Raw genomic sequence first — 12,784 nt, forward strand, 5'->3', positions numbered from 1 at the left:
GGAAAGTTGCAGATTTGTAGGCGTGACCCACATACAAACCTCCTCCCAGCACAGTGTGTAAGTCCGCCTGATTAGCATCCCGGAAACGCCAAATAATTCACAAAAACAAGACATTTTCCTCAATAAGTGAGTTCTCAGCTACCCCTTGAATGCGCCTACACCCTCAAGTCACCCTGCTAAAAAAAAAGAATGAATTCTAAAACCCATCATGACGAATTAATGAAAATTATTACCAATTGTGGACCCCCTTGAAGACGAGATGGTTCATCTCAAAGGGTTATTCCCAATAAAGAATTTCTAACCAGTTACCTAAAACAGGACATTGATTTTCCTCTTCTAAAGCAGGACGGGATTTAAATTCAGATTCATAACAATGTTTTTTTTTTACTGGTTTAATTCTGATTTATTTCTGACAGCCATGCGCGATGTTACTAAAACAGGTTGTGAAAGTAGCGATTGGCACAGTTGGAGTGAGGCTACAAGATGAGCTACAACATTTTTGACAAATTTCACATCCATGACTGCGAATGTTTTCAAACCCATGTTCATGTCATTGAATTAAAGACATCAAACTGTATCTTTTCTTCAGTTCATTATTAATATTAATATTATTATTATTATTAGAATAGAATAGAATGCCTTTATTGTCATTACACCAGGTACAATGAGATGCAACGCTGTTAGCTTGTAACTTTTTTTTGGGGGGGGGGGTATTTTGGACAGATTGTCTTCTTTTTTAGTTTAAAATGCTTTTAATTTGAAGGTCTCGAGCGGAAAAAGAATCGTGTGTGTGTGTGTGTGTGTGTGTGTGTGTGTGTGTGTGTGTGTGTGTGTGTGTGTGTGTGTGTTGAAGGCGCCACGTCGGCAGAACCATCGGGGTGAAAAGAGACCTGCGTAGCTTCTCTGTAACAGCGGGAGGAGAAGAGCAAGACGCCAGAAAGCCGCAGGTTATTGCGGTAAACGCGCAAAAGCCCCGAGGAAAAAGAGAAGGAAAGGAAGCCCCCAGAGCTGCAGCAGGTTTCAGCCGGAGAGAAGAAGCTCATTAATTTACAGCAGAGTTTGTCTCGGAGGCTGTAACCGAAGCCTCACCAGTCTCAAGTTTCTCTGCCAGGTGTGTTAGAGGGAGAAGCACTGGGAACAATGGTGAAGGTAAGAACCAACCCAGTATCCGCGCTGCATTTCAACTGTCTGCAAGTTGTGGGATTGATTGGTTTTGAGGGTTGTTTTTGGGTTCTTTTTTTTGTTGTTTTTTTGTTTTTTGGGGGGGGGGGTTTCCTGTGGGAGAAAAGTGTGACAATCCAGGTAATCACAGGTGTTTTAGGAGGTAAAGTCTCTCAATCAAGAGCGCCTCTTCCTTGCAAATCTTAGTCAAACTCAGTTCTCTCCAAATATCACCTTCGTACATTAAATTGAACCCTTAAGGCCCCCCCCCCCCTTCTTCTTTTTAAATGCATAAATAACCTGTAGCACTGGTTTGGAAGTGGGCCCCCTTTTTTGTGGTTCACATGGAAAGAGAAGGGGGGAAAAAAAGTGTGGGTGTTTTTTCGAGATGAGCCCAATCAGAGCAAATTATATTTGTCTTGTTTCTTAAAAGCAAACGGACTCCGAATGTGGCTTTGGTGCACGCTGACGAGTCTTGAGAGTCACAAGTCAGAGGAGATAAGATCGGCCGCAGCAGCGCCGAGGCCCGTTACATCTCCGCCTGTGTTCATCTGCTCTCACTTGTGGAGCTTCACTCAGGTCCAGGGCCACGTTTGTACCCGAGTCAGTGAATATGAAAACCAGGAAATGTACACACACACATCGTGGGATCACGTCTGAGAGGACTATAGTCAGAAGTCAAGATCCGGTCTCCCACTGAAGGCCACGTTGGGCCCCTGAAGGTTCCGCTGTCTGCAGGGAAACTCTAAAATATGCACTATCTGTGGAATGTGTGTCAGATAATTACACGCCAGAGCAGCACTGTAAGTCCAGCAAGCCAGATAGTGTTTCTTAAATTAGCCTCACAGAACCATGAGGTTTGGACAGAGGGGTTCTTTCCCCCCCCTTTTTTTTATTTATTTTAATTTATCATGTATTGAGTCTGTGTTTGCAGCGTTGTTGCAGACTCGAACCACAGTGAGGGAAAAACAAAAAAAGCCACAATCCTCCTGGAGAACTGGAGACACTTGAGACGGGCAGAAGCCGAGTAGCGCCGCCAGCCTGCGTTTTTCCATGCAGGACGTAATTTAGAGGGTTTTGTGCTTTAATTTGGCAAACATAACCCTGATTCAAAGACATTAAAACGCACGGTTTCCAAAAAAAAGAAATGTGTCGCATATATTTGACATCAGTGATGCCATTAAAAAAAAAAAAATTTTAAAAATCAACTCAGAAGTGATGATTTCTTGAACTTCCCCTAAATTGGAGGATTCAGCAGAAGCAGCGGTCGTGGATGCGTGAGAGTTCCCAGTAAGAGTCCAGCTCCAAAACTCAACGTCCTACATTTCCTATAATGCAACAGTGCATGTACATCAACGACTGATACCAGAGTGTTATGGGAACAGCTGTTATGTTATCACCATTTTGACAAGTTGTGTGTGTGTGTGTGTTCGAGAGCTTCTTAGCCAACGCTTAGCATGAACTGTTAGCTTGTAGCGTACCGATTAGCACGTAATAAACACATCGTATGCTGTTAAGTCGGGTAACATTCATGTCTTTTCATGACGCCTGCTTTACAAGCAGGGTTTCTTTTGTCGTAGATTTTTACTCTGCGAGTTGAAACTCACCCCGATGACATCACATCATCTGCATAATCGTGAAAAACCCCGTCTCGAATACACATTTAGGGATGCTAATATCAGATATTTTACAGATATCCTTACAAATGACAGCTGATATTATATGTGTCAAAAATAAGGTTAGACTGAAACTGATGTTTAAAAAAAAAAAAAAACGATAACTGCCAAGGCTACTCATGCGCCCTTTACAACGTAAAAAAAAAACCCCACTGGTCTTTGTGAAATCAGTGCTCATTTACATCAAATTTTTAAATATATGCTTTTAGACCAGAAATGTTTTTGATGAATAAAACTGTTTGGTTTCACTACAGTTTATGATTGATGCTGCTACACTGCCCTCGAAGTGCTAAGAGTAGCGTGGCGTTGGGATTCATTCCGTGTTAAGAAACCCTGCTGTTTTTCAGAATGTGAACAGTGTTAACGTGGAGCCCCAGCCTGGGACCAGCTTGGCCTCGGACGACGCCGATCCCACCTACAGTCAGCCTCCAGAGGGTAAGCAGCGCACTCCCCAGGGTGCAGCCAAGGGCTGAGACATCCACCGGGAACATGGTGCAATCAGTGTTAACATGTTACCTGCTGCTATTCTGGAAACAGTCGCTTCATCCAGGGAACATGTTTGTTTGTGTAAATGTGCCTGCAGCTCTAACCCGCTATTTGTGTTCAACCCTGTGACACTTAGCAGCGGTTCAGCTCCCTGTGGTGCTCTCAGACAACATCACCACAGGCGGCATGAACCCTCAGTTTAATAATCCAGCACTGACACCGAATGTCGGAAATCGGAAAGATCTGGAATTTTAAGTCTGGTGCTTCTACAGAGACACTGTCTGATTTTAAAGAGTAACTAAACCATTAAACTGTTTCGATAAGCTATTTATTTATTGTTTTTGTTGGCATAGAGAGTTGTGCGATTGTGTCGTGACATCAAGAAGTAAACTTTCTCGCCTTTAAGGCCAGGTGTTTCTTGGCCAGCTGAAATGCTCAAACCAAGGTTTGTGATTAAAAGTCAACATAAGATTTCTGCTTTTTATTTCTAAGCGGCCAAACGAGACCTCAGAGTTTGTACAGAGAGTTGACGTCACCACGAAGTGATGCCTGAAGCCTAGTTGGGGCATTGAAGTCATGTGCGTAGTTTTTCATTAGCATAACGTTAGCTTAGTGCCTCTTATGATTGCATGTATGCTTCGAAAATCCTGAATGTGGGGCTTTGCTGTAGAAAATCAGCTTTTATTCCTGAACTTTTGTGTGCCACAGAGCTTCTTTTCTCTGATGAAAACTGCAAATCAAGTGGAAAGTGATGTAAAGTGATTGGGGGAACCCGTGATGATGCTAACCTCCAAAAATACGTCATCCCCGGGTCCCTCGGTGCAGCCAGGTGTCGTCATGAAAATATCGAATTGTGATTATATTGACTGATAAAGGTCATGGCGATTTGATTTGACATATCAGAAGGTTTATTAAATTTTTTACATCATTGTTATGTGTTTTTTATTAGAAAATCCATGAAAATGATATTTGTTTTTGAGAAACAAAGACAACTAAGATGTTTTTGTTGAGTCTGTAGAATATGACGTGTCGGCAGGAGGAGCAATTTTGTATCGTCTTGTCAATAAAGACCAAAATTAAGGAAGTGAAATGAATAATTTGGAGGTGCCAGAAGGCTCTCTGCTGGACAAACCACAGCGAACTCATTTAAAATCATCATGGGCATCACTTTCTTGATTTTACGTGCTGTTGTATTGGCACATAACATCATATGTAAACGATAGGCAGATATATCAGTGTGACCCTAATTTTGACTAATTGACCTTTGGCAAACCCTGCCCTGATAATGGTCATTTTCCAATCAGCAACATCCCAGAAACCGTTACTCGTAAACAAGGTCCGACAAGCTGACCTCCAAGAAAATGGTAAAGCGATGTGCCTATGGATTATGTAAATCTGTCATTAGGTGCCCTAAGAGTTAGGCTGGGGAGTCGCGTTCTTTCCCTTCCCAAAGCCGAAAACACAACAGCGGAGCGGTGCCCACAATGGATTAAACGGTGTGGACGGCCCCACTCCCAGCTGAATGTCTGCTCCAGGGTAAGGCTGGGCTAATGCCATAGCGATAGCTAGCTCGCAAACCTAACTGTAATGCACATTAAATGTTAAGTTTACTAGACCAACATCAGAAAGAGAACTTACCTGGCAGGGCAAGCGCATGACTGGTCCACAAGGCTGTGCTGGTTGCACTTGAGGTAGAGCTCATGGGGTACGCTTTAGCCTCGACAGTTGCAGTGTCCCCTTCGTTGCACATTTAAATACTTTGAATACATCCCTCCACTGCATACTGGAACCCCTTTTGCCTCCATCTGGAGGAAATGGTGCAGGTATTGCTCCAAAAAAAGACACTAACACACACAGGTATACTTCTCCCAGCTATGACATATGTTGACACTGTCTGCGTCAAGAATGACGTGGGGCTAGCAGCAGTAACTAAGGGGGGGCGGGGCTTTTGCGAAAGGTCAATTGCGCTACCATAGTTCATTCGCATCAGTCATCGTATCAGCAACACAGGTGGTTTTAGAAAGTTGGCCAGTATCTTGATGCCTCCTCCACTCTTTTATTTGCTTTCAGACGCCGGTAAGGACCACGTAGCACCGCAGCCTGGCATGGTGTGGCGGGTGACCGGCGGCCTCTTCAATGTCACAAAGGGTGTTGTTGGTGCCGCAGTAGGAGGAGTGGCCTGGGTGGGTGGCAAGAGCCTGGAGATCACCAAGTCAGCTGTGACCACAGTGCCCTCGGTGGGGGTAGGTCTGGTGAAAGGAGGGGTGTCAGCCGTTGCTGGCAGCGTTTCTACGGTGGGTTCGACGGTAGCTAATAAAGTCCCGTTCACTGCCAAGAGGAAAGACAAGGCCGAGTGAAGATGATGACAACTTGCCCCGCCCTGAGCCAATACGAGAGACTGCCAGCTTATCAGTCTGCCAGTCGGACTTTCAACAAAGGGTCCACAGAGGCCTCTGGTCTTGAACATAGACATCCAGACTTTCATCAAATACTATGTTCGGTACCCCATATTCAGTACTACTGCGATACCATGGCAACCCAGAACTTAGCAGAAACCCAGATATACTTCCTCCAAAGTTCATCGCCTGACTTGGGCAGGGTTTGGATGTTTGGATGTGAGAATCCGGCTCCAGGCAGATTCCACAGACTGGAATCACATCAGCACGTGGCGGACTTGTTGATGAATGCTCTTACCTGTTTACAAATCAGACTGGGGCTATTCCTGTCCTGACTCTACTCTCTCCAATCTATATACGTCATCTGAAATGTTTAATAGCCTTCTAAGCCTTTTTCTTGTGTTTTTTTGCAATGGTATTGAAGTAATATTGAAAAAATGAATGGTAAGCGAGTAAAGAATCTACAGCCTTCAGTCAGAGACCTTTCAGGAGGAGCCGGTTGGCCATGTTTCACCCAGCAGCGCAGCGGCAGTTGCAGATCTGAAGACCAGAGGCACAATCACAAGAATTGGGCTCAGGTCTTTCCCTCAACTACATGGAGGTGTTTTCCGTTAGTACGAAATGTTTAAAATGCTGACGTTTGTTTGTTTTTTGTTTTTTTAAGTGTTCTAGGATTTAAGAATAAACGTCAGCAGCGGCCGCTTCTTTGTTGGTTGAAGTGAAAGGTGCCCGTCGATGTCTGAACCGATCAGTCAGGAACAGCTGAACTGCTCTTTTAATCCATGTGCTGTAGTGCGGCGGACAAAATAATAATTTGTGAACATTTATATGCAATGTCAACATGTCAATGCAACATTTGGAGTGAGTGGGAGCTGTTGCTGATAGGACTTAAATATTTGAATGTCTTGTATGTGTCCTTTTTTTCTTCAATATATCAATAAAGTAGTTTGGAAGTTTATTATTAACGCTGACTATAGTTTTTGGTTGTGTCACGTATGAGTGTAAAACGTTTCTTTTTAAGAAATCATTTGGTTTATTTCCCATATTGTATGCATTTATTTGATGGGTAGAAGTGTAGGGGATCTGTGAATTGTCCAGTTTTTTCACAAGGGGGGCCATTTTAAGTATTCCAACAAAAAATAGTCCACTTCAACACTGAATTGTACTGGTTTTTAAAAAAAAAGACTGGTGTGATGCTAATGAATTCAAAAAAGAGGTTTAGGGGAAGAACATACACCAAAATTACTGTTAGTGCAAATAAGAACAAACAACAAAATGTAACGTTAGCTTAGCACTAAGACAAAACCTCAACAATTATTGATAGACCCAAGATCAAGCACCTAGAGATATCATTAGCTACAAACCAAGTGTGAGCACCAGGAGATAAAGGTAGTTCAGGACTATGAACAAACACCAAAGTGTAACGTTAGCTTAGCGCTAAGACCAAACCCTAACAGTTATTGATAGACCCAAGATCAAGTACGTAGAGATATCATTAGCTACAAACCAAGTGTGAGCACCAGGAGATAAAGGTAGTTCAGGACTATGAACAAACACCAAAGTGTAACGTTAGCTTAGCGCTAAGACCAAACCCTAACAGTTATTGATAGACCCAAGATCAAGCACCTAGAGATATCATTCGCTACAAACCAAGTATGAGCACCAGGAAATAAAGGTAGTTCAGGACTATGAACAAACACCAAAGTGTATCGTAAGCTTAGCGCTAAGACCAAACCCTAACAATTATTGACAGACCCAAGATCAAGCACCTAGAGATATCATTAGCTACAAACCAAGAATGAGCACCAGGAGATAAAAGTAGTTTAGGACTATGAACAAAAGTGCTTGACGAAAGAACCAAGCGCTAACATTTGCTCAGAACTAAGAATGAGCACCATAGTGTAGTTAGCCTCCCAAAAGTTTTCTTCCCACTGAATTCGTTTTACTTGTGTTTGTCGACAATTTTTATCCATAATATTTGTATGGGAATTTCACAGCTACTGATAAAAATAATTTAAGGTTCACTACAATTTGGTATCATGTGGAGAAATGTGAATGGACGCTTTATTTTATGGGGACAAATCTGATGATTTAAAGGCAGAAAAAGTAGAGATTAACACTGGAAAAGCCCCTTCAACAGCAGCCCATTTAACATGTCAGAAGGTCAAACGATAGTCCCGTTATTTTTAGTGCCTCAGTGTTTTCATGAGACTTGGCTGTGGGTGTGTCGAACAGCAAGTGGCGGCAAAGCTCACATGGAACCCTTTTTTTTTTTTTTTTTAGAAGTAGAAGAAGAATGTAACCCGGAAGTAGGCGGGATATCCTATAGCTGTGGTTTGTGTCGTCCACATGTGCAAATCAGGACCCGGAGCGCATGAGATTCCGTGTTAACAGGATTGTAGAGGAGGTTTAACAGCGAAATGAAAACTGGTGGCGTTCCATAGGAAGCTGAAGGTGAGCCGTCTTGTCTTGGGTTCAATCGCAGTTGGAATTCACTAAACGTCAAGTCGCTGTCATGAAGAGACTTGAGGCAACTTTGAGTTGAATATTTTTTTGCGTCATTCATCTTTGCTAAATTACATAAACGCAATATGAAAGCAAGGTATTTTGTGATTTTTTTTTAAATAACAGCCCCTATGTGCGTAAATCTATATGTAGCGCATTTTTTAACAACAATGAAAGGCAGTTCAGCCTGAATGTCACTGTTAGGTTAAGCCCAGTAAGTTTACTCATTGCTGGCCCGAAGGACTTTTCTTAAGATATCTTTTATTCATCGGTGAAAACGATGAACAAATACTGAAGTCTTCTTTAACAGGTAGGTGATGGAGGGACCTTTATTTTATTTATCTTTCAGCTTCAGTACGCGTTGCTGGCATCTCAGCGTAATCATGTACAGCCAATCATGCATTCAGTGAGTTCAGCTTCATCTGTAGTCCTGGGCAGGTAAACAGTTCACATGAAGTAAAACCACAGACTCATCGAGTGTTGGAGTAAGAAAAACACCTCCAGTTCTTCTGAACTTCTCCATCATCACCAGATATTTTAAATCAGGTTTATAATCTGTTCAGCACCCGCGGGTGTCTGATTTTGTCAAAATAATCTCCAATTTTGGGAGTATTTTTCCTCTTGATGTTTGAGACAAACATGTTTGGGTTTTTTATGACTACCGAGCGTGTGTGTGTGTGTGTGTGTGTGTGTAGTTTGAAAGATGCTTAGTGATTCGGAGGCTACGGAGCTGCTCTCCTTCCTGAAGCCAGCGACGCGACCCGATGTCAAAGGTCAGACCACCGAGTACATCCTGGGACTGTCCGGTGACAGGTAGGAGAAACATGGTGATGATGTCATTGACGAAATAGCTTCTCAGTACAGGAGTATAAATGGACAGTGTCCCTGCTGGTCATGTGGAAGACCAGAGTTTGATTCCCTGACAGGGGGGAGTGGTGAGATCAGACCTGTCATGATAACTTGTCCCAGAAATTAATACTCTTACGTCGTTAAGGGTGATGGGGGGGGTGGAGCCTATCCCAACAGCCTTCAGGCGAGAGGCAGGGTTCACCCTGGACAGGTCACCAGTCCATGGCAGGGCCAACACATAGAGACAGACAACCATTGGCTCTCCCAGCCACGCCTACGGTCAATTTAGAGTCTGGATTAACCTGGTCCCTCTTGATGTCTTTGGACTGTGGAGGAAGCTGGAGTACCAGAGAGAACCCAGCAGGAACAGGGAGAACATGGAGACTCACACAGGAAGACCCCGTGCTCCAGCCGGGGCTCCAACCCTGAAGCTTCGTGCTGAGGCGACAGTGCTGACCTCTGCACCTGGAATTATTCACACAGCTAATTTTAGTGTTTGATTTGGTGCATGAGCCTCAAGTTTGCACAGATGTTTGCATGGCTTCTCCACGGATTCTTCACCAGTCGTCTGCCTTGTTTGTTTTCAGGGAAGGGTGCCGCTTCCTCCGCTCTAAACCCGACTTACTCGTCGCACTGTTTGCGTTGACCTCTGACCCCTCTGTTGCCATAGTGAAGGACTGTTACCACATCCTTATCAACCTGTCAGCTGACGAGACTCTGCACCAGGTGACTCTGCTGTCCCAGTGTAACGACCGATATGAAGCAAGTCAATCACGCTGAGAAACTGCATCATGTCTGCTTCATGTCTTGGTCAGGTTCTCCTGACGGAGGTCAAAGTTCTTCCGATGTTGCTGAAGAACCTCATGGATCCAGAGTACCTGTTCTCTGATCAGATTTGCACCGTCTTGTCCAACCTGACCCGCCATGAGAAGACTTGCAAGATTGTGTTGAAGGTAGACAGTTCTAGAAAAATGGGAGGATCGTCATTCAGCTTTATATTCTTCTTCTTCTATCCTGGGTTTGTTTCCTGTTCCAGGTCCTCCAGGAGGACGTTGGTCTGGCTCAGCTGGTGGAGATCTTCTGTACTGAAGGCTACAACAAGAAGGCCAAGCTCCACTACCTGGCACCTCTGCTGTCCAACCTGACGCAGCTGCCCGAGGCCAGGAGCTGCATGATGGACCGGGACAGGTGACTGGTTTACAGTGCTTTGTTCTGGAAGAGTAGACCGGTGTCAAGCCCTCACCAAATCCTTTGTTCTTTTTTATGTTGCTCTTCTTGCATATCTCAGGTCAGTGAGAAGCTTTGTCGGTCAAATCCAGCTTTAGAAATGTTCTGCACGTGCATGGACCCGGACCTGAACAGAGCAGCGTCCCGTCCTCTCCTGCTCTCTCACCTCTCACAGCTGCTTTGAATTCACGTCTCTGGGCCCTGCGGCCGCTGCAGACTGCGTGTAGTAATCCCATGTGTGTTTCAGGTGTGTCGTTCAGCGGTTGTTGCCTTTCACTCAGTTCCAGGCGTCGGCAGTGAGGAGGGGCGGAGTCATAGGCACCCTGCGCAACTGTTGCTTCGACCACGGTGAGACACGTCGCTGAAACTCTCTCCGCCATCCCGTCTTGTTTGTCCTCAACGCCAGGGAAGGGACTCGCAGTAATGGACAGGGATGTTGGGCTCGGGAGGTCAACGTTAGCGCCGCTGAGGTTCCCTCGTTGTTGGTTTATTGCTGAAAACAAACAGTCATGAGCCTCATAACACAGTCGCACTAAATGCCTCTTTTATGTTTTACTTTTAAGTGTCAATGCAATTGTGAGACGCTCATTGTGATATGAACAAAGTACACATGGACGCATGGCTTCAACGCCGCCACGGTTACGTCAGAGAAATATGAGAGACGCCTGACGGTGTAAACCTGTGGTGTCCTCACTGGCCCAGCTGGACCTCCGCTTGTCTGACCCAAACCTCTTAAATCTCCTTCATCTGCCCAGCCCATCATGAGTGGTTGCTAAGCGACGCTGTGGACATCCTGCCCTTCCTCCTGCTGCCACTGGCTGGACCAGAGGAGCTGAGTGAAGAAGAGAATGAAGGTGAGTGTGTTTGTGTCGTTTACTGTTTCGCTCATGGATAAATTCATAGCTGCGTGGCGACGCATCGATGAAGCAGGAAGTGATCTTGACTAATAGAAATGGTTGTGATGTTCAGGTCTGCCTGTGGACCTGCAGTACCTCCCCGAGGACAAGAAGAGAGAAGAAGACCCCGACATCAGAAAGATGCTGCTGGAAACACTCCTGCTGGTACAAGAGCAAACACACACAAACACACACACACAGACCCGTGTTTTCCTGCTGCGCTCTTACCTGCTCTTTCCTTGGGTAGCTGACAGCGACTAAAGCTGGCCGGCAGATCCTAAAGGACAAGAACGTTTATCCCATCATGAGAGAGTTCCATCGCTGGGAGAAGGACCCCCATGTTTCAGCGGCCTGTGAAAAGCTGGTCCAGGTAGGAGGGATCTGGTCTCTGAATCCAAACTGAAAACAGAAAAATCCTTGTTTCCACTAGCAGAAGGCTGCAGCTACCATCTGTTCAAGAATCTGTTAAACTGTGGATGGAGAAACTCACGTCGTGAACATCAAGTCAGTTCACACTGGGATCAGAATGGGGGGGTTTACTGCTGCGCTAACAGCAGCAGCCCAGGACGACCCAGAACCAACATTCAGATCCCTGAACATCAAGAAATAACTAACGCTGGCGTTCTGACATGAACAGGTCCTCATAAGAAGCTGATCAAGACAATGAGTGTTCCTCTGAAACGACCAACAAAAACAGGAAGTTTCATGACTTGTTGCCTCTTGAAACAGAGTCGATGTGACATGACATGGCGACATTTTGGGAAAGACAGTTGTCTGCAATTTTCCCTTGACAAGAAGACAAATACCCTTCTCTCCGGTGCTGCACCAGGCAGCTGAGACCTGCGAGCTGCTAGTTAGCTTAGCGCAATGCATGGCAGTGAAGTGTTAGCGTGAGGCCATCAAAAGTTACCTGTTTGTCCGTAAGCAGTCCTCCTCATCCTCTCAGTCGCTCTTCTGGTGTTGTGCTTTGCCGCTGGAACTTTGATTGACGCTTTTTGTGTGACATCACTGTTCCCGCGCAGGAAAGGAGCTCTGACTCTGTCTGATTCCAGAATAATCAGTTTACATGATCTCATAACAGCTTTGACACACAACCCTGGTTCTTCGCGTTCGATGATTTTGGAGTGTACTTGATTGTTTGTGACCGAGCAGGCTAACCTGCCCGTCCTCTACTGTTCGTTATGCTAAGCTAACTAGCAGTCAGCTGGTCTCTGAGGGTCTAAGCTCCCCGATGCAGCACATTGGACAGAGGAAGGACATCCATCTTCCTGCCCGGCTCTGAGGGGGATGGACAATCAGTTAATTTCTCCAAAAAAAAGTTGTGGTGTTTATTGAAAGAGTTGAGAAGCGAGCTGAAGGTATCAATCTTCCCTGTCCTGCCTCCAGGTGCTGATCGGTGACGAGCCGGAACAGGGGATGGAGAACCTATTAGAAGTGGAGATTCCTGAGGAGGTGGAGAAGAAACTGAAGGAGGCCGACGCCAAAGAACAGCGGGAGCTGGAGAAAGAGCAGGAAAAAAGGAGGGAGGAGGAGGAGGAGGAGAAACGTACAGCAGAACTGACTGATGGAATAAACCTTTTTTAACGAG

General features: G+C 45.0%; 2 protein-coding genes across 6 annotated transcripts; both read left to right on the forward strand.

Moving 5' to 3' along the window:
• The first annotated feature begins 837 nt into the window (after nt 1–837).
• Nucleotides 838–6,684, forward strand: LOC147268527 (transmembrane protein 263). Its single transcript, XM_086200172.1, has 3 exons — nt 838–1,149; nt 3,185–3,272; nt 5,394–6,684. The coding sequence occupies exons 1-3, from the start codon at nt 1,141–1,143 to the stop codon at nt 5,678–5,680; spliced, it is 384 nt and encodes a 127-aa protein (XP_086056298.1). The 5' UTR covers nt 838–1,140; the 3' UTR covers nt 5,681–6,684.
• A 699-nt stretch (nt 6,685–7,383) lies between these two features.
• hgh1 (HGH1 cochaperone) lies at nt 7,384–12,784 on the forward strand. 5 transcript variants are annotated; one of them, XM_086200178.1, is made up of 11 exons: nt 7,384–8,173; nt 8,574–8,662; nt 8,928–9,037; nt 9,661–9,799; nt 9,889–10,026; nt 10,110–10,261; nt 10,548–10,648; nt 11,056–11,154; nt 11,270–11,361; nt 11,444–11,566; nt 12,583–12,784. In XM_086200178.1, exons 3-11 carry the CDS (start codon nt 8,928–8,930, stop codon nt 12,778–12,780), a joined length of 1,152 nt encoding a protein of 383 aa, XP_086056304.1. In that variant the 5' UTR covers nt 7,384–8,173; nt 8,574–8,662; the 3' UTR covers nt 12,781–12,784. The 5 variants fall into 5 exon arrangements, with proteins under 5 accessions (XP_086056304.1, XP_086056302.1, XP_086056299.1 ...); XM_086200176.1 differs by having other exon boundaries at nt 8,574–8,630; nt 8,920–9,037; XM_086200173.1 differs by having other exon boundaries at nt 8,574–8,630.

Source organism: Aulostomus chinensis, chromosome 3 (assembly GCF_037954235.1).
Source record: "Aulostomus chinensis isolate RoL2024-O1b breed Wild chromosome 3, RoL_Achi_v1.0, whole genome shotgun sequence".
In the NCBI taxonomy this organism is placed as follows: Eukaryota; Metazoa; Chordata; class Actinopteri; order Syngnathiformes; family Aulostomidae; genus Aulostomus; species Aulostomus chinensis.

What these genes read in the sequence shown, in the direction of transcription:
- LOC147268527 (XM_086200172.1), top strand. An exon ending in CTACAGTCAGCCTCCAGAGG is followed by an intron (nt 3,273 to 5,393) that starts GTAAGCAGCGCA and finishes ATTTGCTTTCAG; the next exon opens with ACGCCGGTAAGGACCACGTA.
- hgh1 (XM_086200173.1), top strand. An exon ending in CTGACGAGACTCTGCACCAG is followed by an intron (nt 9,800 to 9,888) that starts GTGACTCTGCTG and finishes TGTCTTGGTCAG; the next exon opens with GTTCTCCTGACGGAGGTCAA. An exon ending in CTTGCAAGATTGTGTTGAAG is followed by an intron (nt 10,027 to 10,109) that starts GTAGACAGTTCT and finishes TTCCTGTTCCAG; the next exon opens with GTCCTCCAGGAGGACGTTGG.